The sequence below is a fragment of the Cygnus atratus genome, chromosome 6, assembly GCF_013377495.2.
Source record: "Cygnus atratus isolate AKBS03 ecotype Queensland, Australia chromosome 6, CAtr_DNAZoo_HiC_assembly, whole genome shotgun sequence".
Taxonomy (NCBI): Eukaryota; Metazoa; Chordata; class Aves; order Anseriformes; family Anatidae; genus Cygnus; species Cygnus atratus.
The window spans coordinates 32,586,419-32,613,490 of record NC_066367.1 but is presented as its reverse complement, the minus strand read 5'-3'; the positions used below and the strand labels follow the sequence as shown (position 1 = coordinate 32,613,490).

At 40.4% G+C, this 27,072-nt stretch overlaps 2 protein-coding genes across 2 annotated transcripts in view; both read left to right on the top strand.

Annotated features, from left to right (window-relative positions):
* Positions 1–8,714, top strand: part of NCKAP5 (NCK associated protein 5) — a 366,387-nt gene extending 357,673 nt beyond the window's left edge. The window contains exon 20 of the mRNA XM_035556100.2: positions 7,164–8,714. Coding sequence (XP_035411993.1) covers positions 7,164–7,445 — 282 coding nt within the window. The 3' untranslated portion in view covers positions 7,446–8,714. The remainder of the gene's footprint in view (positions 1–7,163) is intronic.
* Positions 8,715–9,330: 616 nt separating this feature from the next.
* On the top strand, positions 9,331–27,064 carry LYPD1 (LY6/PLAUR domain containing 1). Its single transcript, XM_035556131.2, has 3 exons — positions 9,331–9,809; positions 10,430–10,567; positions 26,498–27,064. The coding sequence occupies exons 1-3, from the start codon at positions 9,758–9,760 to the stop codon at positions 26,731–26,733; spliced, it is 426 nt and encodes a 141-aa protein (XP_035412024.1). The 5' UTR covers positions 9,331–9,757; the 3' UTR covers positions 26,734–27,064.
* Positions 27,065–27,072: the final 8 nt, after the last annotated feature.

Genomic DNA, 27,072 nt, shown 5'->3' with positions numbered 1-27,072 from the left:
AATAACTTTGTCACCTATCAGTGTGATTTTTTTACCGTGATTTTTTCACATCACTAAAAAATCAGAACAATTTTGTTATTGAACTCCCTCCATCAGTAAAGCTAAAAGGATCTCTGAAAAGTAAAGTGTGTCCTATGCATGTCTTGTTCATTTTCAGTCTCTTAAGTTCTAAAAACTGAGCATCAGCTTCCTTTTTCACCATGGGTATTTCTTCCTTAATGCCTTGTGATGGGCCTCTGATTGCAGTAAGCATTGCTTTTAGTGGTCAGGTTCCTTCTGTGAGAAGCAAAATTGGTCATTCCACCAGTGTGAACAGTCAGGCCTGATCATCTTCTGGAAAAGTACATATTTAATTGATTTTCTTTTTAATATCTCTTCTCAACACACTTGACTGAGCACATGTGTATTACATGGTCACCATTTTCCAAGGTATTAGTATTATATTTTCTTATTCAGTTTTAAATGAACTTGCCCACACATCCATCAGTGACCATCCTGATGCACTACAAGAAAACAATCATATTTGTGACATTCAGTTCTTAACTGAGCAGAAGGTAAAAGGTGAGATTTACCTGACCTTGAAATTGGGTCCTGAAAGTTCAGGTTTATTAAATTATCCAAAAGCTCAAAGAGGCTTGGTATATACCTAATCAGGTCAAACAATTTTGTCCTATCATCAACAACAAAAAAATCATCTACTTTGTAAATTGTGAAAATGAGATTCTTGGCATTAGACTGCTGATTGCACCTTGTCATCTCATCATTTTGTGAAAACTGTGCTTTTAAAACTGTAAGTTGCAGTTCACTGAAATATCTTTTATCTTCTAAACTGCATGAGGATTCAAGCCAGGCAACGTAAGTCTCAATTCCTCAGTCACCTATTCATTAAGCAACAACTGTTTTGTCCAGATCTGCAGTTATGAATCATGCACAATACATGCTAATCAGCTTTATTTCCTCTAAGGTAATTTACGTACAATTCAGGAGCATCAGAAATGCTGTCTTTGCGGTACTAAAACTTAAATGTATTTGTAGATTGTTACACTCCTAAATAGAGCAGGCAAGCTTTGGTTCTGTTGTCATTGTTATATTACCATAATGTCAAATGTGGTTGATATTTCCCTATGCGTATGTGGCTATCTCATAAACTGCTGAGCAGACTCATGAACTTAGGAATACTTCGTATCAATACATCTCTTCCCAAGAAAAGACATCATCAATTATTGTTTATCTTGAAACTTTGATGGTGTTGCCTTGAGAATGTCATTTTCTGTAAAATAGTCATGGGATTTCTGCTCAAGTAGGAAAAAGAAAAGTGATTCATTATTTCAAAAATTATTTTACTGTCAGTCCAGAAAATGGATGAAAGCTTCTGACAATATACAGTGGAGAGCAAGGCTTAACTTATTATTTAAGGTTATGCTTTAAAGGGAAAGAAGTTCAAACATCACATTTTTAGCTCAGCTGTAATACAGCGGAGGTCATGCAGTTACAGCTTTCACCTTTGTAGTTTTCCTGGATGTGTCTGTACGACTATTTTCACTGTGGAGTGTTACCTGTCCACCTGATGTTCTCATCAGTTTGGTTAAATGAGGTCTGGAGATTGTTCACTTTCCACAGGTAGCCTACCATTGCGTTCTGTCCTGGCTAGCTGATAGAAAACTACTCCACAATAGCTCTCAAAGGTAGCTCTTTTTATGTTACACCTTTTTACTCAACGCAAAACCTTCAAACCAGTAGTGAAACACCATTCAGTGAGACGTTACTTCCCATTACAACAATATATCCCTGATCAGAATATTGCTCTGCAATAGTGCATCTATTTTACAAGAAGCTATGAACATATTAAAAATGTCCTACTAAACTTTATATATGAGCAATCTATGTAATGCTGCAACTGCATATACCACTCAGACGCATTGTGTCATAAACACAAAGTACTGGACTATGGGATATCTAAATTTGTAAAACTCTAAATTTAAAATAATAAACAGTGGCATTGTGGGTTCAAGTTTACCTTGAATATATGCAGACAAAGTAACTAACAGAATTTTTAAAAAAGTAAAAACCTAGAAAATTGTTCTCACTCACAATAAAGTTTTAAATAACTAAAAAAAAAGTGAACATACTATGTACCTCCTATTAGAGATCAGATCTGAAATGAAAGACCTTGAGTTATACAATTAAGTATTGATTCTGTTGATCTATATTTAATTCTCATAGCAATTTAGTTGTTTTTACCCAATAGTGTTTTGCAGTTATACTGCACTTGAAGCAGTGCCCTTTTTGCTTTTGTGTTAATCTAAAAACTAAATTGCCCAGTGCATGAGAGACATAAATAACATTCATTTTATTCTTGTGTGTAAATGACTCTGAGCCCCTTAAACTGCTGGTTAACTAAACTTAGACACCTGGAAAATACGTCCATCTTGCAGAATGGTTCATTGCTAATTCTGGACTCTGGCATGCCTTATAAGCATTGCCTGACCTCAAGGCAATCAGAGCTTCTGCATGTTACTACATAGAAGAAGAAATGGACTTGCTGTTGCACTCCTTTCTGCATGCCAACTCTGAGCCCTTTGTACCTGTGAAGTAGCCCGTCCTTCTGCCCACCTTTCTGCTACACGTGCAAAACCTTCCTGACATTCAGAGCAGCTCTGGCTAGTCCATGACCACACGGCACTGAACATGCATTCTACCCACATGTAACCTCCCGTTTTTAAAGTTTGAAAAAATCTATTTTGATGTATTAATGTAGAAATAGCACCTATTTATAATGCATCAGTGTAGCTGCGGGCTAGTTGTGTTTTCCTAATTTGCTGTGCTTGAAGCGACATGCCAAATTTTATTATATCATTAATGGCTTTTAGTTATTCCCTTTAGGATGATGCCAACAAGGAAACATTATTCTGATTCATGACTCGTGAGTTTATTTCAAAGTGATGTGGCTCGTGGTGAATGTCTGTGTTATGTCAGGTAGAGTTTCTCCTCTTGTAGCGACCAGCCGCTGCTCACAGGTGGTGTAAGGCACCCCATAACTGACCAGCTCCGAAACTCTGAAACTAGTTAATAAAAGTAAAATAAGCTATAAACTGATCTGCTTTAGGATCCATTTAGGGCCATTGCTTTTACAAAGGCACAGTGAGAATTAGTCCTTTCCTGCACTGAGCCTATTTTGGCTTGGGCCAAAATCTGTGACTGCATCTTCTTATCTTTTCCCTGAAGCTAATATTCAGGAAAACATAAATGACCACACTGAATGTAGTAGGCACTTTATTTATTCATAGGACAGGTGCAGAATAGTCAGCAGCAAAATCAACACCTCCGGGAGGAAATGGCTTTCAGTATTACCCCTCAGAAGAACCATGTCTGAGAGCGAGAACGTACTGTTGGGCCCATCTTAGCTCTTCTAGCAACACTCAAGAAAATAGCTAAGTGCTTTTCTTTTCTATGGTGATAAAAGCATCTGTTCATCATGCAGAAAGCCGCTATAAATATGGGAAAGGTTTGATTGGAGCCCAGGACCTCGAGGCTAGGTGCTCTGCACACTATTACTAGATCTCACCCAGCTCTCATGGATAGAAAATGCATCTGATCTGCTGCCAGATGTTCCTTATCTGCAGGAAAAGCTACCGAGTCTCATTCGCATGACTCTCAAATGCATTAGTAAACTAACTACTTTCAAATGCACAACAGTAGCATCTTCAGGCTAACCCTTGTTCTTTGTGATATCTATGTCTCTGCTGAAGTCATAAAAATGTACATCGACAGAACTATGGACACATTTAACCACATACTTACATGGTTTAGCAAGAGATTCTAGTAGTTGGTTTGGTTTTGCCTTTTGTCTCATCTAGCAGCTGTTGTGGCTGCCCTGAAAAATAGGAAACTTAATTTAAGGATGGATCTAAATGAATAATCTGATAGTTTTTTTCCAGGTTGTATCTATAGTGACTAGAGAGAAGATTCTTAAAGAAGAACTTGGGGTAACATTTGTTCCAAGATGCCAAGTTTACAGAAATTATCAGTGGCTTTTCAACCCCTAGGAACATAATTTTGGTACTGTGGGAAAAAATTATTTGCTGTTTATAGGGATCCTTGTATTAATATCTTTGTGCAAACATTTTAGTTTTTCTCATAGAGCACAGGATGTGAACGTGTTTTCTTCTGTGTGCCAAGGACTGGAATATCATATTTTAACTTTCTAACTGCAATTATATTATATGACTGTATTTCAAATAAGTTTTAACGGAAAATTTAACAGATTATTAAAGTGTATCTGTAGTAATAAAGCTGTGAGATAAGATCACTCTTATTGTACATCTGATATCTTACTACAGTTCTAGCATATTAATATTCCCTACCCCAAAGTCCGATCTAGATGACCTCTCATTCTTGTTTAATTATAAAATCAGCAATAGGTGTTGCTAGAGTAATACTACGCCTGAAAGTGTATTGTATCCAAACAGATTTCATTCTACATCAAGTGAAAAACCCCTATGTATTACTTTCCAGATCACGAGCATTACCTTTACATACTTGCATACTATAGCAATAATGTGTTAAAGAAAGGAAAACTTTATTTATTTATTTATTTTGACAAAAGGGTATAACTGGGGATTAAGATGTGGAAAAAGGACAGCTGTACATCCTAAATTATCCATAACTTATTTCTGGATACAAATATTGTCTCTATTTTAGTAATAAATTTTGCTACAACTTTTATCTATTTTTTTCCTTTGTTTCCTCATGAATGGTAGTAGGGTCTACTATACTAGTAGCACTTACAGGCATCAAATTTATGCCTCTTATACTGTTCACTACTCTGTGTATCTTTTGTGAATGGGTTTCATGATGGGCTTCACTTCTGTTCACTTCAATTTCATTTGGTTCAATGATTTTACTTAAAATTTGTAGAGAATACTTTTGTTCCCTGCAGTTTCTCTAATATATTTTATTAACTGTTACCCTTATATTAAATGACAAACTAGGGTGTGATTAAAGTAGGGTTTTAGTCTAATAAATATAATAAAGTACTAAATATAATAAATTACTGATATGTAATAAATTACTGATACCACATATATGTAGAATATCCTGATGAGTTTGTTCCAGTCTGTCCTGTGATTTAAATCTATCCTTCAGCCAGCCAAATATCCTGCTCTTATTTTGGTACTTCATCTGGGCTGCTCTGCACAGCAAACACTCTAGGTCTCTCTAGTTCCTCCTACTCAACAGTTGAAATTGGCCTCTATTTGAATCAATAAAAGTTTTATCACAGACTTTATTAACACCAGTATTGACTTCTGGCAGGCCCAAGTCTGTGCTAAGCAGACACGTTCAATTTATCCAAAGAAAAGCTGTGAAGTGGGAAAAATATATACAAAGAAAAACCGTTTAGTCGTTCATATAATAAAGTATTTCAGGTTTAGTAGTCTGACAAGCAAAAAGTGCTAATATGTATTTTATTGATGCTATGTCTCAGAATTTTCTCATCTGACCTACACAGAAGTGAAACAACCGTTCTGATAATAGCATATAATATTTTAAATGAGAGCAAAGAGAAGAACTTTTTGAGCTGAAATTGTAGGAAATTTCTATTAAGGGTTTAAATTTGTGTTTGTTCCTGTTATGAAGCGTTACATTCCTCTGTTTCAGAAAATATTGTCATTCCAGACAGTGAAGACCTTAGGTTTAACTGTCATCTAAAACCAGAATCTAACTTAACATCCCCTAAAACTTTTGGACTGAAGAACCAAATGGCAGACCCTCAGTTACTAAGACTTCAGCACCTTCTGTTGCTTTGTTTACACTTGCTTGAAACATTTGATAAAAATACCAACCCAATCCAGGCATTGTTAGCTTATGAAAAATGACAGGATCACAACATCAACAGGCATTAGATTGGCATTTCCATTTTTATCTAACTAGCCATAAAAAGAAGCAATCAAACCGTGTAGCAATGTCATCTTCTTGCCCAAGACTTCCAAGGGTGAGCAGCCCAGCACGCATGAAGTGACTTGGAACTTGAATTTTTCCAGAAGTTCTAATGACCATTTATAACTGCATATTTAGTGACCCACATCATCCATACACCTAGCCATGCTATGTTTTCAGTGTGCTTAAAATACCATCTCATTTTCTATCTAAACCAAAATACTAATGTCCTAGATTGACAGTAATTTACTGATTCAATCTATAGTATCTGGTGGTAACACTGAAAATGAGCAACGGCTTGCACTCTGACAGCGTATCTCAAAATTCTTGCATCTTGCCTCTCCGAGAGTCCTATGAAACGTTGAACGTTATCTTGTATTTCTGTGATAACATCATCTGTAAGAGCAGTTAGTTACACAGGTTTTGAAACACCCTGTATATGGAAGGCAGGCCATTTTTATTGAACTGCTCCCTAAGCTGTTCCCTAACTATTCCTTTGGTCAGATCTCTGAAGATATCAGTAGGCAACAAAGGGATAAAATTACTCTTGTATAATCCTACTGTGAGTTTTTAATATAAAGTGCTAATACCTTGTCCGGTGTTCCAGCAGAATTACAGCACTTCTCAGAGTAGGCCTGGCCAATATCTGATTGATTCTGGTCTGTAAGGATTGGCCCGGTTCAGTATAATTTCCTGTCTTGTTGCTTTCTTTTCTATTAGAGAGGGTGTGGGTTCTTGGAAATCAATAGGTTTACACATGCAAAATGTGAGGTTATCTTCTAGCAACTTTCATTGTTGTCTGTAATTTATAGAAAATGCTATTTTCTCCTCTGAATGCGTCTAAGCATGGTTTTTTTTGGCAGACTTGATTCCACTAAGACAACTACCCATTTAAACATACCCCCAAAGTACTCTTGAAGGAGAAGATGTAAATTACTATCTGTGAAGAAGCCGAAGATGCTTAACAAATATAGGATCTGCTAGTTAAATTTTTAGTAGCACTTACGTGTTTTTTACGTGGAGTCCTATTTGTCTCAGCAGAATCACCAAAGCTATGATTTATCCTAAAATGGACATTCATGTTCTATTTAATTATAATAGAGATTTAAGCATCTCCTAATCTATTTCCTTTAACCTTGTGAACTTTGGAAAGAAGGTAGTTAATGGTGTATAGTATGATAACTTTATAAGAAATATGTTTCTAATATTTTCCTCATTTATTACAGAAATTGAAGCAAACTGAAGAAACAAAAGAAGATTCTCAGACTAGATTATCTAAAATTTCCCTGGAGTCTCTCAATAAATTTAACAGCAATACCGTACTTTTATTAGAAAAAGAGAAGAACTGTCTGAGTAAGGTTGAAGGACAAAAGGAAGAAAATGGAAAAAAAGAAGAAGCCTCCTTAAATAGCTCCGATAGGCACGACGTGGACAATTTAGAATCCTTGAGTGATTCTTTGTATGATAGCTTCTCCTCTTGTGCCAGCCAAGGCTCTAATGATGTATAAAGACACCTTCCAGTGGGCTGTGAATGGAGCACTTATGGAGCGAAAGGCAAGTGGGGAGAGAGGGGGGAGAAGAGACAGTTGTTGAAAATCCTCACTCCAGATCGCTGTACTCACAGCAGGGTATTCCTGACTTTTTTTCTCATGACACAGCAATAAGAAAGGCAGGACTGCATTCGTCGTGATGCAGGAGACTCAACACTGAACACAACAAATGGTTACACACAAAAAAAAGTCTTAATTTTGCACTTTTATGAATATTTGTATAGATGTAAATATTTGGGGAAAAAATATTTGTAGGGAGAAATGACAGCAATAAATATTAAATTGGTGCTATGCTCCTGTAATGGCAGATTACTAACTTAAAGAACTTGATGTTAATATTAACAAGAAAAGTTGGTAGATTTTTTTAAAAAGATTTATAATTGTTCTAGTCTTAAAACTGTATGTAGAAACACTGCGTGACCATAAACCTGAGCCTGCCAAATCGTCTGTAATAAACTTTCTAGGAGTCCCTTTTATGAAACATTTTTTATTTTTCATTTTTAGTGCAATTCCATACTCGTGTTCTGGGGAAATGTGCATTTCAGTTACTACAATGTCACAACAGATGTCTTATTTCAAAAGGTTTTTGACTTTTGACGTGGCAAGAAAATGAATAGATTAAAAGGCCCGATACTGCTGGCAGTGACTTCATAAATCATGTGCGTAACAGTTTGAAAGATCAGGGCCAGAGTAATTCACTGCTGACACAAATGGGAGTCCTGTTGAATGGGAACTACACAAACGTCTTTAATTCTGACAGCAACAAAGTTTCTCTACTTCTGCCTCCTCTGTAATTATTTCCTATCAATTTCTGAATGTAGCATATTGTGCTATCCTTTGTAGTCCCCATTCGGTCTTAATTAAATCGTAAATGCTAAAATAATTTTTAAAAATTGGAACTCAACTCCTGTTTGTGATACGTGTAGGGAGGATGTGGGTGCTAGCCAGCGCTAGTTCAAACATATCTCGGAGCAGGGGGATTGGTGTGTCTTGGTTTTTGTTTTTCTACAGAGGCTGTTTATATGTAAGGGAAAGTCTATTTCAAAGGTTCCGTGTATTTTTTCTAGATGTGAAGTATTTATAACTGCTTTTTGTACAGCGATCTGTAAACTAGATATATTTGGGATATTTCTAGACTCTACAGTTTCTCTAGCACACGCCTGTTAATCTTTGAAATGATATTGTATCATCAGTGTTAATATTTTGTGCAATTTGCTATATTTTAAGTAATTGCGGCCGTAAACTCGCATTGTCCTTTTCGACTTTTAAGAAATTTTCATCGAAGCGTCTTTCTTAAATAAAACCTTCTCTTGTATAAGTACGTCTGGTGATGTATGTATAATGTCTGCTGGGGGGGTTGGAAGGGGCACGGGGGGGGGTTGGCCGGGGCCGTGCAGTGCCCGCTGGGGGCCGCCTCAGCCCGGTCCCGTAACGGCTGCGGCCGCTCGCGCTGCCTCAGCCCGGCCCGCCAACGGCTCGCGCCGCCTCAGCCGTGCCCCGTAACGGCTCCCGCCAACGGCTCCGGCCGCTCGCGCCGCCTCAGCCGCCTCGCCCCGCCAACGGCTGCCAGCCCCGCGGCTCCCCGCATCTCCCTCCATCCGTGCCTCCCTCCCTCCCTCCCTCCATCCATCCCTCCTTCCATCCCTCCATCCATCCCGGCCGCCCCGCCCCGCCGGCAGAGAGGCGTCAACGCGGCCGGGCGGGGGCAGCGGCGGCCGGCTCCGCACCGCTCCGTAGCCCGCGGCCACCAGCGGCCGTTTTCTCGCCCGTCACGCTCTGATCCCCCCCAGTCAGGGTGCGGCGGGAGGCGCCCGCCTGAGGGGCGGTGTGCCGCGGGGACCGGGACACGCGTGGGGCCGCGCCTCCCCTCACGCCCCGGCACTCGGCGGGGCCCGGGGGGCGCCAGCCCCCGCTCCGCCACCCGTGGAGGAGGATGAAGAGGAGGGGGGCTGAGGGGCTCGGCGGCAGCGGGGCTTTCTCCTCCCTCTCTCAACTTTCCCCGTCGGCGCTCCCCGCCCCGCTCGGCGGCATCACATGGTGCTGAGGAAGGGGGGGAGCCGCCCCCCAGCCCTCGCCACTCGTACGGCTGCTGCCAGCCTCGGCGCTCAACTCCGGCGGGGCTGGAGCAGGCAGGCAGGGACGCTCCCGGGGCTCCTGACCGCGGCGCAAGGCGGCGGGGAAGCGGCACCAGCGCTCCCGGGGCGCCTCCCTCCTGCTGATGCCCCTTCGCGACCGCTGCACGCCAGCCCGGCGGCCGCGGCTCCGGGAGGATGCGGCTCTTCCTCCTCGCCGCAACTTTCTGGGGATTGTGCCTGGGTGCAGGTAAGGGGCTGCCCCCCCTACACGCACACACACACACGGACGCGCCCCGGCTGCCAGGCGAGGCACCCCGACGGAGCCGCGCGGAGCTCCTCGCTTGCATGCCAAAAGCGGGAGGTGAAGGATGCTCTGCGGCTGTAATTGCGCGTGGCAAAACAGTAATTAAACCGTTTGTACTGGATTAGTGGGGAAGGAAACCCGGCGGCGCGGATCAGAGGCGGGCCGGGTCGCTCTGCCTGGAGCGGGGCGGTTCCGAGCCCACCGTACGCTCAGGGCACGGCCGGGTCCGGAGCCGGGCGGTGCGGAGCGGTGCGGAGCCGTGCTGGGTCCCCGCCGCCTGCTGGCGGCTGCCGCCCGGCGGAGCGGGGCACACACCTGCCTGCCCTCCCCGGAGCCCCGCGGAACGGAGCCGGCTCGTAACGGGGTGCTGAGAGCACCGGGCATCGCCTCGGGGAAACCGGCGACGCGTTGGGTGCGTTTTGGTTTTGCCGAAGTCCCCCTTCGAGCTGCAGAGCTGTTAAGATCGGTGAAACGCAGAGAGGGAAGGATAAGCAGGACTTCTGCCACACATTGGGTTTCCTTTAATGTTATTACTATTCTGAGGAAAACTCTGTCCGTTCCAGGTTTTGGTTTGCAAATACAGTGCTACCAGTGTGAGGAGTTCCAGCTGAACAATGACTGCTCTTCTCCAGAGTTTATTGTGAATTGTACAGTGAACGTTCAAGATATGTGTCAGAAAGAAGTAATGGAGAAAAGTTTTGGTAAGAATGTAATGATTATGCTTCTGTTTATTAGCGTTGGGCAGGATTTGTTGCTTCTTGCTTCACCCTTTCAGTCTTCAGCTGCAAATAAATGTGGTATTCCCACGGAGAGACTTCTGATTCAATTTCTTATGCTTCAGAGTGACTTTGCAACTCAATAGAGTTAATCATTTCCCTTTAAAACTGTTGTCAAAACTGAAGGACATAAGCCAAATGTTGATAAATCTGTTAATACACAGTCTTATAGGTCTCAGATTTAGTTTCCCAGCACTGGGAAATTAATAACAACAAGTTAGTTTCATCTCATTACAGTTAATTACATGGCTTTTTTCCCTGAGAGACGTAAGGAAAGAGCATTAAATTAATAATTCCCTCCTTTCTTTTATTTACTCTAGCAATTCATATACTCTGAAGGTTTATCTTAAGGGAAGGAAAGTTTAGTCATCTTTGCTTTCATCCATAAAAGAAAACATCAAGCAAAAGGGAGAGAAGTATATACTGAACAATTTTTTTATTTATTTTTTTGAGTTCAGAGCAGAGTGGGAAGGCATAAATGGATGTATTTGCTATGCTCATTTCCTAAGTCTAAGGAGGTTTTTCCCTTACTGTAATTAATATTGAGTTAGCATATTTGGAGTTAAATGTGTTCACAAACTAGCTGTGATTCTGCTTTTCAACCCTATTGGCTTTTGAGCTGTGCTAGAAAGTGCTTTTTTATTCATCCTCATGGAAGAAATCTGAGATTTTTAGAGGGCTGCCTTGACTCTCGGAACACCATGTTGCTCTGTAGCTTTCTGCATGAGTAGAAGACTACAGCTTTATTAGGGACTTCGGGGTGGGTAGATGATGAGGAAATGTGTTTGCTGGAGTTTATATAGCATCCTGCTCTTACTGCAAACAGAGATTAAGGTGTTTTCCGGCGTTAGAAGGGTAAGATAGCAATACCACCGGTATGTCTCCATGTAGATGTGACCCCCCTGTACCAAGTGGTATGCTTATGGAGCAAAAGGCAGAACTGGACTTAACCATGATTTAAGGGGAACTTGCTCCCTGTGGCAGAACAGCTTGCAGCTGAGAGTAATGCTTTATAGCACGGAGATTACTGATGTAAAGGACTGTTACGCTGTTCATATAAATCTGGCTGAAGTATGTCCTTCCTCAGTGAGTCCTTCAGGGACAGGGGAGTCCCTCTCTTCCTAGCAAATGTGTGCAGCCTCTGTCTTGAATTGTAACTGGTTCTTTTGCATTAGGAAACCATTCATCAGTATTTTCAAGATGCTTACCAATTAGCTAGTGCTGCTTGGGCTGGTAGCTGCAGATCACTGCATTAAGAGCAATGTGAAAATCCTAGCAGTTGCTGTTAACTGTCAGCAGTAGCTGAGCTGCTGGCACTTTGTTTCATCCTGGGTAACATCATCCACAGTGCCTGTTTCTGTACAGTATTCAGAAGCTCTCCAGTGTAGAGAAAAAGATGCGTGTTTAAAGGAAGATTAGTCTCCTTCAAGCTGTATTTTATTGGAGTATTTTATTTCAAGTTTACTTGTAAAAGATGGTGATAATGTGAGATAGTTATGGCTTGCTAGGTACTTTGAAAGTCTGAGCATCTCTAAATGAATATTTGAAGGTTTTGCTATCTGCACACCAAAGATTCAATAATAATTTTAATCAGTCTGAGCTGATGCTGTGGAGGTTTGAAGTGCTGTCAATATGGTATGTAGACAAATGTAAAAATACCTCTCCTTAACAATAGTCACTTGTTCTCAGTTAATTCTTAACATTTGTGTGCGTGTTTTTATATTTTTAAATATCTTCCTGGGGTCTTTCATGTTTCAATTCAGTGCTACCTCAGAGTGTGTCAGCCTTCCAGGAACATTTCTGTAATGTCTTCAGGTGAATGTTAGAGGAGTGTTTTCAGTCAGGGCAATCGCTCACATGTTGAAGCGCAAGGCTTCTGGATAAGCGTGCTGCACATGTGCGTGCACACACCTGCGGGTATGTTGGGAGACAGCCTCTTGTGTGCCAGATGTACCATGGGGTAGGCAGTCATGCTCCTTCTCACTGAGTAGCAAACAACTGCAGTCTGGCCAGTGTGGCTGTGACACACTGAAAATGCGAGTTGGAATGGTTTTAATAGATTTTAGACATCCAGAGATGCATAACTTGACCTTACTCCTATGAAGAAATTGATTTGCAACTTGTTTTTTTTCTTTTCTGTGCAATTTTGTACCATCTCTGGGCTGGTACTTGGATTTTCCCTTTAGGAGGTAACTAGCATGCTGTGCATAGCAGGTATTACTGTTCTGTTTTATTTAATTTACTTCTGTAAATGCAGTTCTTGTTCATTTGAAGCTGTGAGATTTAAATTTATTCACTAGCTGAAATTTACAATTTTTAACCTAAGTATTTCAAATTGAGTGAAATCTACATTGCGAGCATAGTTTGTTATTCTCAGTCAATTCTAGAGAGAATGGGTTGTAAAACTGATATGATTCAGTTCATCATCCTTTATTGTTTTTATTCCTAATTGATATTTAAATGTGTGCAATATAAATGCCTTATTCTCACAAGTTTTATTTAATAATTCATTCTACTTCTACCAGTACATCTCATAACTTTGTGGGTTTTTTTAGTTGTTGCTTATCACTGAAAGCTGAAGTGTTTCAAATATTGATTTTAATTTATAATAGATTTGAGTTCGAGTTTCTAACCCAGAATATGAAAGATGTGAATTTGCATTTATTTGACAATGCAATCTCATAATTATAGTTTTTCCTCTTGACTAGATACAGCCAAAGGAGTATAATTTAATTTTTATAGACTAACCCACTTTTGTCCTTAGTAAAATATAGCTGTGTCAGTAAGCAAAATGTTAAGTTCTTCTAAACCATATTTAAAAGTTGAATGCAATATATTGAGGTAGAGTTCATGGTCTGAATCAGTAACCTACTGATCCAGTCACCCAGCCTTCGCAATATGCATCAGTTTGGCAGTGAAGGGGGTCACCCACTTACATTTTGTGGTGTGCCAACAACATAGTCCCCAGCTTGTAGCCAGTGACTTTTTCCTGGGGTACTTGTTAGTGCTTAGTTAGTTACGCAGCAACACTTGGAAGGTTCAGCCTCATTTCTGTATTAAACTTCCTGTAAGCAACACTGTGGAGAACTTTGACTATGCAGTTTTTTTCCATTTATGTTGTAAATTATTCCTTATGCCTGATTGTAGTTAAACAAACCACTCCTCTTCAATTGCTATAAAATTAGGGTTAGTGCTTCAAATATTACTATGTTGTCTCAGAACATTTTCCCAATTTCTGGAGAACCAATCTCACAAAGTGTATTTCAGCTTCAGGTGAGAGAGAAGTAACAGCAGCTTAGACACATTTCTAAGCCAGAGCTTCAAAAAGCAACTATTATTGTGACAGCCTCTGATGGGAGCAGCTCAGAATGCAGGTATTTGTCACTCATGTTTTGAATCAGATAGGCGGGCATGGTATCCCAGCTGTTGGTATTATTAGGAAGAAACTTGCTTCAGTGCACAACTTAAAATGAATTGAGAATCGAGCAGTAATTAAGCATGTACCTGAGTGATAATGTGGAACTAGGATAACTCTGTCTCCTCTGCAAAGATGCGCTTTGCTATGGCAATTTATATTTAGTTGAACTTGGGGATCCATCAGTGCACAGAATTGGAGACTTTGTCAAGTAAATGACAAAGTATTTTTCTCACTTTAAGCAAAGTTTTATTTAAATTTTTGCTGAAATAAGTTTTATGCAGTTGTGCTAACATTCTGTTGCAGTGGGATAGACAGAAGGACAGTATTTTGCCTGTGAAGCAGAATCTTACAAATTAGTTTGTTAATTTATTTTGTTTTAGAGATTAAATTATTGGTGCTTTTTACTTTTAGAGGGAAGAATGGTGAACATGGGATGTGGCACTGAAGACTACACCAAGTAATTTTTGTCCCATAGAAATTAACATAAGGGATAAGTTTCCAGTGCATTTAGCTGGATATGCAGGTGTTTGAAAACAGCATAAATGAAATGTTTGACAAAGGATCAGAGTTCTTGCTTATAATAATTCCACGTGCAGATACTTTGTGGAAATACCCATGGCAGATTCCCTCATCCTGCATGCCTCTGTCCTTTCCCTCCATGGGCTTTCAACTCAGAAATTTCCATGCTGCTGTATTTTAGAATATAAGTAGGGACAAAGAAATCCCATGGTGTACTGGGATCAGATGAAACATCTTGATGATATTTATATGAGTCTATAATATATATGTGCTTTTATACATATGTCATAGAAAACATAATGTTTACCTTTTACTGAAGGCTAGAGCTCAGCCTTTGAGCATTAAAGCTGATCTAAAAACTACTTAGGGCAAAATGAAACTTGCAATATGAATAGCTCAGAAAGGAATTGAGCTTGAAGGATGAGACCATCAACCCAGCAGGCAGCAAATGCAAATTTCACAGACCTTACTGTAAGTAAACCTGCCTATGTAAATGTTTTGAACAATATACTTTGTGCTGTAATGTAGCAGTGAACATACTTTTACAAAATATCTTTCTTACTATGGGGGGGGAAGGATCTGCACTAACGAGACTGATATTTTAAAATGTCTGTATCTATAAAACTAAGATTGTTTATGAATTTTCCTTTGCAAGTGAGTTGGAAAACAAGCTCATTGCTTCTATTAATCTGCAATAAGAAACTTCTTATTTGTTTGGTTTACAATGACCTTTCTAATGTATTTACATTGTAGATAATCATCCTGCAATGTAATTAAAGCAATTACTGTAATTGTATGCTTAAGAGTAGTGCATGGGAACCTCAGGAACAAGATGATCATCTCACCGTTGAATTGCAATTTTTTTTAATTTTTTTTTTCTTTACTTTCTTCAGTATTGGTTTCCAAGTTATTTGATTTATACAGCAGAGGAAAGCAGTGTCTTAAGTTGTGCCATGATTTGGCCAACATTAAGTTTTCTACCTGTGATTTATTTATTTTTTTAATCTTACCATGTTGCTGCCATGCTTAAGTTGCTTTGTGTGTGGCTGTTCAGGGTTACAGAAGCGCATACTCTTCTCTATTTTCATGCGTAGCATCCATTAGTACTAATACTAACTGCACATTTGTATCAAGAGGAAATTATACTCTGGTGCACATGTATTGACTAAATGATTAAAATAGCAAACACAGTTTAATGCCTACAGCAATTCTGAAGACATTAAAGTTTTTCAGGTAATAGCTGTATCTTCAGTATCCATTTAGAAACAGTAAGGAACATCTACTGAGCTGGCAGTGGATCTTTTTTTCCTTCCATGCTTTCCCTTTTGGCCAAGGCTTATCAAAACAATTCAACTTTTGATATATTTTTAAAATTAAAGTGTAATACAATTTTTATTGAGAATTAAAAACAAATTTATCATGTGACAGTTCTTGCATCATACCTCATACTGTTGGGTACCCGATGAAATGAAGACACAGTAATATTGAAAGCATGCTGTTTGGTTTTGATGCTGGCGTGAATAAAAAGCATACAGTATATGTTGTTAATTTGTACTGAATGCTGAAAACTTAGAGCTGTGGATATATTTCCATTCAGAAACACTTTCCAGATGCCAAAGCTTTTCTTAGGAAATTGTTTCCAATCTTTGAGTTGCTTGGAAAACTTCCAAACACACATGATGAACTGAACTAAATGCATCAGCTAAGGAGAAATTATGGACAGTACTTAATAGATTGCTGTTTTGACTGTCTTTAAATACACAAGAGTAATGGTGGAGTTAACAGTTCAAGTAGTTTATGACTCAAAAGTCATGACAAATATCCAAGTGCAAAAGTGATGAAGGGCTGTATTATTTTAAGGAAGTTGTGGTAACTGGTCCAGTGAATTCCATTTTTCACCGGACATGGACAATAGCTTTTTATGTTTTTCTGTTTCTCAGACTTGTATGAAAGGTATACAGTTGAATTTTGGGAGGATACAGTGCACACAGCCTGGTATCTTTTAAACCTCCTTGAAGACTACTGCACTTCACACACAAGTGATCTGCATTTCCAAAACCTTCGCTGTGGTCTGACCCTATCACTTTTCTTAGCTTCCAGTGACTTTATCAAAATGTAGGCAAATATATTTTTATTAGATCCAAACTCTTTTCATCTCCATTTTTCATTTTTAGTCTGGACATTTATTGGAAGGCTTGATGGAGCTTACTTTGCCAAATTAGCACTGATGCTTTGAATGTGGGGAAAAATATATAAACAAATAAACAGGCCAGTCCTGTTCTGAAGTTGAACAGGTTATAAAACTGTAAGTATAAAATAACTAAAGCTATAAAAGCTGAATGGATTTTAACGATAGCGGCACACCAATATAAACATGTGAGACATTCCAGTGAAATTGGCAAGATCATCAATGAGTCAGATGCATCAAGACTTTTTGCATGTAAAACTATCTATGGGATATGGGACTTACCACAAAAGTATATCATTTTAATGTTTGTAAAGGCATAAAGAACTGTGGCTTCCCACTTCATTTCAGCAGACAAGGATTGTGTCAAGAAAAATGCCAACACACAATCCTGAAAGTGAAGTCCAAGTTCAGCTCTCTTGCTAGAAGATAAAGTATATTTTGGTCTTGATATCCAAGGCGTTTCCTTTTGTTGTTGTTGTTGTTGTTGTAACAGGAACATACAGATGATGGAGAACTGTGAACCAGCTTTGCTTGAAAGAATGTATGTGTTAATGCTTGGCTCTAAGTCCCCATTAGTGAGCAGAGAAATTAATAAGGAAGGTAGAAAACAAAAGAATTAGACATGCAGGTGAAAGTTGAGCTTTGCCTTTTGGTTCGTAGCCTCCAGTGGCTTTAAAAAATACTTGGTAATACCAGCATTAGCAGCTGTACTTAACTTTCTCCGTCTATGCATTTTTAAGTAGTTGAATGCTTTGCTTCTGCTTTGTGATGCTGCAAGCAGTAACAAAGGCTACTTTGTGCTGTTATTTACATTATTAACAGTGCGGTTTTGATTCAGATTTCCAGTACCAGAAGTAGAAGGCATGATTTATGAAGAGATAGCACGGTAATCCAGACTGTTGTCATCTGTTGGTCAACGATTATCCAGTTTTCTTCTAAAATATTTTAATTTTTGCAGGATGATGTGGAAGTTCAGGTCAGAAGGAGAATGAGGAGGCCATTCTTTCATTTTCAAAAGCCTCCTATTATTTTCCACAAAAAAGTGCAATTTTTAAAATACACCAAATATAGGCGGGTTTGTGATCCTATAGGAGGATTTGTGAGTTTTCATTGAAAATTATGATGAAAATATGCTAACCAGGTGGGTTTTGGTTTGCTTTTTTTCTTTCAGAATTATATACTCCATAAGAGTCTAATCGCATGGATATGCTTTTATCTTGCCTACTGAACACATCAAAGGGAGGAGATAGGGATGAAATAGCTGTGGTCCTAAAACAGGATTAAAAATTGGGAAGTATGTGTCCCAGCTTTGTAAAAGATTTCAGGTCACCTAATTTCAGTGCCTGAGTTTCTTCAACTAAAGAACACTGATTATCATTGCTTATAGTATTTAATTAGTTGTTTATAAGGCATTTAGTAAATTTCATGAGAATTACTAGCAAGGTGCAAATTATTTGAACCACTCATGAGCTCCAGAAAGTTGAGAAGATGGGATAGAAAGAGTTAGTGCAAAATGAAACACAGAGGATGTGGTTGGATATGGTTATACTTTACAGTGGTTATACTTTAAACTTTCTCTTCCTAACTGCATTTACAATCATAAAGGAAATAAATTAAGCTTCCCCACCATAAATCCTGTTTTAAACCAATATAAACATGATCCAACTGAAACCATGACTGTCTGTGGAAGAACAATGTTGGAAGACTGTTACCTTTCCAACGTTCAGTTGTTTTCTAAGATATTTAGGATCTTATTAGATGAAGCATTTATAATCTCTTTCTCTAGAAGACAGAGAGAAAATCACAATGGGAACTGTTGCATCCATCACTGTATGAAGTATGCAAACAGGTTCTAGCTAAGGAGCAGACAGTTATAATGGCAAAACCACTGATGTCATAAAAAGATTGTCATAAAACCTAATATGAAAACTGGAACTTAGAAATGTATTTGTATGTATTTTGAACGCAATTTTGAACTTTACTGGTACAGTAAAATCCAGAAATAGTCACATTGTATATTTTATGTACCTCAGAAAAGGATATTAGATGTTTACGTGTTGCTGTAGAGTAAGTTCTCATTTTAGATTTCAGCATACATCGCAGAACTTTTATAACTCCTACTGGGTGCTGAATTTCACTCAACTGGAGGGTTGACAGTTCAGGACAGGAAATAAAGGTTGATATATAACTGAAACCAAAGTCAAAGTGTGGCTAGGCAGACAAGACAACAAGTCTAAGCACAACAAAAATGAAAACTTGGAGACTTACCAGGACCTGAACACTGACTGTTGTGAAATAAGATAGTTGGAGCTATTTGGAATACTGTAAGAGAGGGGGAGTATCAGTTCATACGCATGGTCCTCAGGCTTGTCTTAATGAACATAAAAATAACATTCAAATGGCATACAAATCATAAAAACGTGCTAATACTAGACAACTATTACAGGTTTCACAGGGGTTGTGTGTGCTGTAACATGAAGTGCCCACTGTTGGCCTGTTTTCTGCCTCTTGTTTGGAGGAGACAGACAAAGATAAAAGACTCAAGGGGATAAATTTTGCCAAAGTCTGTTAATGGTGCACCTCAAAATTCATGTTTGCCCACCTGCTAACTTTTTAAGTTACTTATCCTAAAATATAGAACTTCTCTATGTGCTTGAAGCTGTGCCTGTGTGTATATCCACACCTCCTACTCCAAGCTGGACAAGGGGATTTTGTGACTGCTCAAGGATGACTTGTTTCTGAACCCTCGCTGAGCTGAGTTTCTTCCAGCACTGCAGAAGATTTGATACCGGCATCCTTGGAGTACAGAGAGGAGATTTCACTAAAGCAGTATTTGTGGAAGGAATTGCAGAAGACAAATACGACTTTATGCCTACAAAGTTGGATATGTACAAAACACTGGAGCAAATGTGGGGTTTTGTTTGTTTTTAATGGGGGTTTGTCATTCATAGCCCATTAGATAGAATGTTTGGCTTGGAAGAGTTGGCATTGTCTAAACAACATTGTGTGTTTGGTGTGAGTTAAACTTACAGCTACCAGTTCTGTGGCCATGAGGCCATAGCCAGTTCTGGGGTAGAGCAGAGTGCTGCAGTTTCTTGCTGAGGTGTATCTTTGCAGGAAACAGGTTAAGAGTAGTTGGGTCATCAAGTGGGAAGGTGGCTGTCTTTTTTGGAAATGAGGTCATGGATCTTGGGGGTGGTATCTTAGTTGCCTAGTTTGGCTTCAAAGACTGTTTTACTAAAGGATGGTCTTGAGTGTACACGTGCAAAGCAAAGTTACCTATTTTTAGGATTATGGGTGGCTCTAAGGTTGGAGTGTCAGATCTGCTCTTCTTTCCCTGTACCTTCTATAACAGAAGAATGTGAGGTGCCTAATAAGGCCCTTTTCAAGCAGTAAGAAAAAATGTTTGGATATTCTGGTGTCCTTTATATACAGTGTCAGAAGTAGGTAGGTATGATGTCACCTTTTTGTTGTCCCAGAAACATGTTTAGTTGCTACTCAACATGTAGATAACATGCACTGAGCTTTGCAGACAGGGTAGGTGGGAGAACTGTCATGTTTTAAATTTGAATAAATTGTAGCATCAATTGTTTGTTGCTATCACGACTGAATGCATCTGCATGCGACCGAAACAGAGTACCAGGGTGTGGATGTGTGGAGCTAACCAGCAGCTAAGCAGGGTGTTTGAGCATTGCATCGCAGTGCTGGGGCGAGTGTGGGTGTGTGTGTAGTGTGGATCTTCATGAGAAAATTGGTATTGCAAGCAGAAGCTATAGAACAGCCTTCAGGACCTCTATCTTCATCACTTAGTTGCATGGAATAGGGCAGAAATCCTGCAGAAATAGCTCTGGGCCTTCACACTCTCTAAATGTATGATCACGTGGGGCAGAGAGAAGCATAAGGTTGGCAGGTTGCTCAGTCCAGGAGTAAATTGTCAATGTTTGGTTTTACCTCAGAGTGTTAGATTTGTTTATTTGTTGGTGTCTTTTGTTTGTTTTAATGTGTAGTAGGTGCATGTGGAAGAAGAGGGGGTGGAATATTACTGCATTGTCACACAGGCACTCCAGCTTTGTCTACTCCCCTCTCTTCTTAAAAGTACTGGTAAAGTGCATCTTCAGCCAACCACACAGACCTTGAGGCTAAAATGAAGGAAAATCAATCTGTCAGCAATAGATACTTTATAGTAAAACATCTTTATAGTACCTATGCATATGCATAGCCCACAGTGCCCTGCTGAATCAGTGAAAAAGGCTGAATTACTCAGTACTCAGCTATCAAGAGATCGCACAGTACATACAGTAATTGAGCACTAGTGTAAACTGTTGAGGGTAGGTAGCTGGGAACGACCCTGTCCCTATAAAAGCAGAGTACAAAATGTGAAGTCTCCTTACCTAGCCAGCAACTCAGAACATTCAGAGGTAGAAAAGCTCCACAAAAGTTTGGCAATTGTATTTCTATGTGATGCGTTAATGACAGTATCAGGCTGATTGCTCAAGCAAGAATATCCAGTAATTAGCACTTGTCTGTGGTATGAGCCTTATGAGGCAGATAACCACTCTGAAGCACTGTCTGCTGTTCAGACTGCTGGTGGCAGATGGTGCCGGAAGATCTCAGAACTGGCTCAACACTAAAATAAACCACTGCAAGAGTTGAGTGTGAGGAAGGACATCCTTGAGATAAAAAAGCAATTCATCTTCTACAGATAATGCGGAAAGGATGCTGCTGTCCTACCTGAGCTCAGTGGGTGAATAGCAGTATCTGTGGTATATTAGCTGGAGCAAGGAGAGTAGCGTTTCACAGAATCACAGAATAGTTCGGGTTGGAAAGGACCTTAAATATATAATTCCGGCCCCCCCTGCCATAAACAAGGACACCTCCCACCAGCCCAGGCTGCCCAAAGCCCCATCCAGCCTGGCCTTGATCACTGCCAGGGATGGGACAGCCACAGCTTCTCTGGGCAGCCTGTGCCAGGGCCTCACCACTCTCTGAGTAAAGAACTTCTTCCTAATGTCTGATCTACATCGACCCTCTTTCAGATTAAAGCCATTACCCCTTGTCCTATCACTACACCCCCTGACAACGAGTCCCTCCCCAGCTTTCCTGTAGGCCTCCTTTAGGTACTGAAAGGCTACTACAAGGTCTCCCCAAAGCCTTCTCTTCTCCGGGCTGAACAACCCCAACGCCCTCAGCCTGTCTTCACAGGAGAGGTGCTTCACAGGTTGTTGTGCCCCAGGTGCAGGACCCAGCACTTGGCCTTGCTGAACTTCGTACAGTTGGCCTCGGCCCATCGGTCCAGCCTATCCAGATCCCTCTGCAGTGCCCCTCTACCCTTGAGCAGATCAAGACTCCTGGCCTACTTGGTGTCACCAGCAAATTTAGTGAGGATGCGCTCGATCCCCTCATTCAGATCATCGATCAAGATACTGAAGAGAACTGGCCTCAGTACTGAGCCCTGGGAGGCACCACCAGTGACCGGCCTCCAGCTGGATTTAGCTCCATTCACCACAACTCTTTGGGCCCGGCCTCCCAGCTGGTTTTTAACCCAACGAAGCATACACCCATCCAAGCCATGAGCAGCCTGTTTTTTCAGGAGAATGCGATAGGAAATGGTGTCAAAAGCCTTACTGAAGTCTGGGTAGATCACGTCCACAGCCTTTCCCTCATCCACTGAGTGCGTCACCTTGTCGTAGAAGGAGATCACGTTCGTCAAGCAGGACCTGCCTTTCATAAACCCATGCTGACTGGGCCTGATCACCTGGTTGCCCTGTAAGTGCTGTGTGATGGCACTCAAGATATCTGCTCCAGGGGCTTCCCCAGCTCTGAGGTCAGACTGGCAGGCCTGTAGTTTCCTGGATCCTCCTTCCAGCCCTTCTTGTAGATGGGCGTCACATTTGCTAGCCACCAGTTGACTGGGCCCTCCCCTGACAGCCAGGGCTGCTGATAAATGATGGGAATCGGCCTGGGAAGCACTTCCCTCAGCTCCCTCAGTACCCTCAGGTGGATCCCACCTGACCCTATAGACTTCCGCACATTTAAGTGGATAGCAGGTCGCTAAACATTTCCTTGTGGATTATGAGGTCTGCATTCTGCTCCCTGTCCCCATCTACCAGCTCAGGGGGCAACAACTGGTCTAGCTGCTAAAGACTGAGGAAAAAAAGGCATTAAGTACCTCAGCCTTTTCCTCATCCCTTGTCACTGCCTCCCCAACATCCAATAAAGGATGGAGATTCTCTTTAGTCCTCCTTTCTTTCTTTATGTGTTTATAAAACATTTTTTATTGTCTTTGACAGTAATAGCCAGATTGAGCTCCAGCTGGGCTTTGGCCCTTCTAATTTTCTCCCTGCACAGACTCACGACATCTTTGTAGTCCTCCTGAGTGGCCTGCCTCTTCTTCCAAAGGCCATAAACCCTCTTTCTCTTCCTGAGCTCTAGCCACAGCTCTCTGGTCAGCCAGGCTGGTCTCTTCTGCACTGACTTGTCTTTCGGCATGTGGGGACAGCCTGCTCCTGGGCCTTTAGGCTTTCTAAGCCAGTGGTGAACTGCAGTAGCTGTGGTATATTAAGCTGTTGCTGGAGCAAGGGGAGTTGTGTTTCTGGCATTGAATCGTGGAAGTCAGTTGTGCTAATTTATTTTCTACCACAATTTATTTCACTGGAATCACAATACGGTGTGAAGAAGGTTTAAGAGTATTTTCCCGCCTTTAAATCATATAGTTAAAAGTGTCATTCCTTTTTGACACTCAAGGTTAAAAAAAAAAAAAAAAAAAGTGAATTCGTGGCTGAAATGTTCTAAAAATGCCACTCTTGTAGTAGCAATGTTCTTTCTTTTTCCATTAATCGTCTATACCTGTTTTCATTATATCTTGCCATAAAGATACTACAGAACTACAGAAAAGGGACAGCCATTTTATCCTGATCAAGTTTAGTTCACGCCTGATGCTTCATAAATTCTTGGAAGCTTAATTAGTGTAAATAACATCTAATTTGTGAGCTGAAAAGGATCCATAAGTACTTAAAGAAAAAAAAAAGGTTGGACATGGAGGACACGTCTTAGCTAAGTATCTACTGAAAAACTGATGGAAGTGATGACTTTTTTTTAATTATGTCAAGAATCTTGTTACAATTCAGATTATAGCTGGAAATAGGAGTAAACAATCATTTGGGAGTGGAATTCCCAACTAGAAAAAAATACTTACAGAAAAGACACAGGAGAAGCACTGCAATGGGATTTTATTACTTGCGAGATTATTCTCTCTGTTTATGCATGAACATGGTCCATCTGTGTGTGAAACTCCAATGCTGAAGTTGTAAAATTCTGGTCTGTGCAGGAATATTGGGGTTTGACTTCAAAAAGAGCTCAGGATTATTCTGTGGAATTGTAAATGCCTGGAGTTACGCTGCAGGACTTCGATTTCTGCAGGAGAGGTCTCCTAGAGTTGTCAGGTGAAAAACATGCATCAGAGCACATTACCTAATTGTTCATAGCACTGTACAGCTCTCGTCTCCTAGTCTACAGGAATATTGCAAGGTATAGGATATTTTCAGGGACTTTCCTAAGTCATTTACTGTTGCGAACAGGGCCTTGCAGGAATCCCGTGAAAAAGAAATGGCAGACTGACAGTGATCTATAAAACAATGGGAGTAGCAAATCTGCCAATGTCAAAAGCTTTTGGCAGGCATGGGCTTTGAGAAAACTGAGATTTGCCGCTGTGTGTATGAAGACTGAGGAATGGCCGAGTTAGGTAGGTGGCTGTAGCTGTAGGGAAGGAATAGATGATGAAGAGGTGCTGGATTAGAGGGGGAAGCAATCACTGTGCTTAGTTCCACTGAATGCAAGAGTTCTTTTTTCAGGAGAGAAAGGGAAGGAAAAAAGTTAACTGCAGGTATGGGAAGGGTCACGTCTGCCTCAGCTGTAGGAAGACTTCAGACAAAATACCAGATCTTTGTGGGAGACGTCTACTGAAATTTCAGTATCACAAGCCTATCAGTGGCAGCATAGTTGAGGCCCCTTGGCAATGGTTTGTCAGCAGGGACAGAGGTCTTCTTTTTGTGAACTGTATTAATACTGTGCCTCTTGATCAGTGTGCCTTTGCTGTTATGGTTAGAGCCGTCTGTAGCTCCTCTTCCTTCTTGAGAAAAGACTCTACCTGCTGTGTTGATTGATTGAAGCTCACTGGAGACAGAGGAAGATTTAACACTGTCTTGAGGGCTTCTCTTCATAAGTTTAACCTGACAGCCTTAAAACACATCTCAGAGTTTAGATTTGGAGCGGGAGGGACAACACAAACCAGAGAAGTCCACACGTTGTTTGAATGGCAGCGAGGTAGTGACAGTACAAAAGAACTGCTTTAATTAAGATCCTCTAAAGGCAGGAAATCCGTCTTTCTGAACATAGCCCAATAAACAGTATTTTGCTGCCGTACACAGCACTTAGTAGCGTGGTGCCAGTTGCTACTGCAGAAGTATCACTGAACTGTGTGGGTGCTGCAATGCTTGTTTCTGAAGCTCCTGGGGATTTAACAAGTACCTGCAGGTGCTGTAAGTTCAAAACCTACAGGTTATTTTCCTGCCAAATGTCTTTAAAAAAAAAAAATCTTAATCAACGTGTATTTGGAAAACTTTATGGAACAGTGCTTTGGGGTTTGGAGGCACTGTTTGAGGGAATCCTGGTCCCACGTCCTTCAGAGGGGGAAAAGAAAAATCCTTTTGAGAATCCCATATTCTGAAGGAATCATGATTTTATTAGCCTTAGAAATGTTCACCTCTTTCTGCAACTGCAAGACAATACAAGCAAACCCCCAGTATGTAGATGTTGCACGCTTTTCTCCAGCACAATTTCTACTGTATCACTTGTGGGAAAATTTTAGAGCAATGAGAGGTAGAAGTGCCACAACTGGTTCCTGCTGTGTTTGGGAGTGGATGGGAGGGGGAATACAACTTTTTATTTTATAGCCTTTATGGAACATTTTAAAATAACAACTATGTGCATCAGAATGTACATGTTTTTTTTCAGATATGAAGAATTTAAGAAATCATAAATGTAATTAAATTAACTAATTAAAATAGATTAAATTTACCCGTATTTATAAATAAAAGACTTTCAGAAAACCCATTTCTGTCCAAATGGAAATTATTTGTTGAAGTGTTAAACTTCAAAGAGACCAAGAACTGCGATTACTTGGAAAAGTACTTCTGGTTTTTCTTTAAAATAAAAAGGTAGGGGAAGGGAAGAAAAAGTTTTGCTGATAATCATTCTCCTTTTACTCTTGGTTACTTGTGTCTGTGTGACAAAGCAACAAGAAAGGGAAAAAAAAAAACATTAAGAGCCATATTAACAGCATATAAAACAGTAGCTATGTAGACACCTTAATTCAGACACGTTCAGCATCAAAGCTAATTTTCAAACTGCGTTCCAGTTGTAGCTATTCAAACAATGCATTAGAAAACATGGAACATTTTGGTTATAAAATACGTTTTGCTGTACATTAGGTGAATCAAGTTTGTGGTATTGTTGGGTCCAACCAGAATTAAAACAAAAAATCCCAGAAAGGGTGGCCGTGATTCTCTTGCAGTGCGGAGCTGGTAGTCACGTCCCAGCTCAGGTTTGTGGCTTAATCACCAGCATTGCTTTGGAGATTTAACTGGTTTTGCAACAGTTTTCAAGCGTGAATCATGTTATAAAGGAAAACTAGGTTCATGCCAAGCTGAGTAACCTTTGTTCTGTGTCACAGGAATCATGTATCGCAAATCCTGCGCATCTTCAGCAGCCTGTCTGATAGCCTCTGCCGGATATCAGTCTTTTTGCTCTCCTGGGAAAGTGAACTCTGTTTGTATCAGCTGCTGCAACACTCCGCTCTGCAATGGACCCCGGCCGAAGAAGAGAGGGAATTCTGGTGTGGTGCCGAGGGCACACGTGATAACCACTGCTCTGCTCCTTAAATTGTCTCTCTTGTCTTTGTATTGCTAAACTTCGAGCAAGTTTTTTGCTCTGCACAGTTTGTCCTGTCTCCTTTCTTCAAAGACACAGCAATTATTTTCTATTTGTTTCCAAATCCCTATCAACAGTGAGGAAAGTTCAGTGGCTGTGGGGAGAAAGAGGCTGACATTTTTGGCAGCTAATGAACTCAGTTAGCAGATTGAATTTCCAGTGTGCAGTTAAAAATCTAAACAGCAGGATCCAAAAATCCTGCTCTTTTTGCATAACTGGAAACAAATCCATCTGTGTTATTGCATTTAAGAAGTAGTCAGTTCCTCAGCCACTTTAACTCACATGTTTTTAAGTTCATTGCTGATCATTAACTTTGCC

Coding starts and splice junctions, on each gene's coding strand:
- LYPD1 (XM_035556131.2), top strand. CDS start 9,758: ATGCGGCTCTTCCTCCTCGCCGCAACTTTCTGGGGATTGTGCCTGGGT. Junction 9,810..10,429: donor GGGATTGTGCCTGGGTGCAG/GTAAGGGGCTGC, acceptor TGTCCGTTCCAG/GTTTTGGTTTGCAAATACAG. Junction 10,568..26,497: donor AGTAATGGAGAAAAGTTTTG/GTAAGAATGTAA, acceptor TCTGTGTCACAG/GAATCATGTATCGCAAATCC.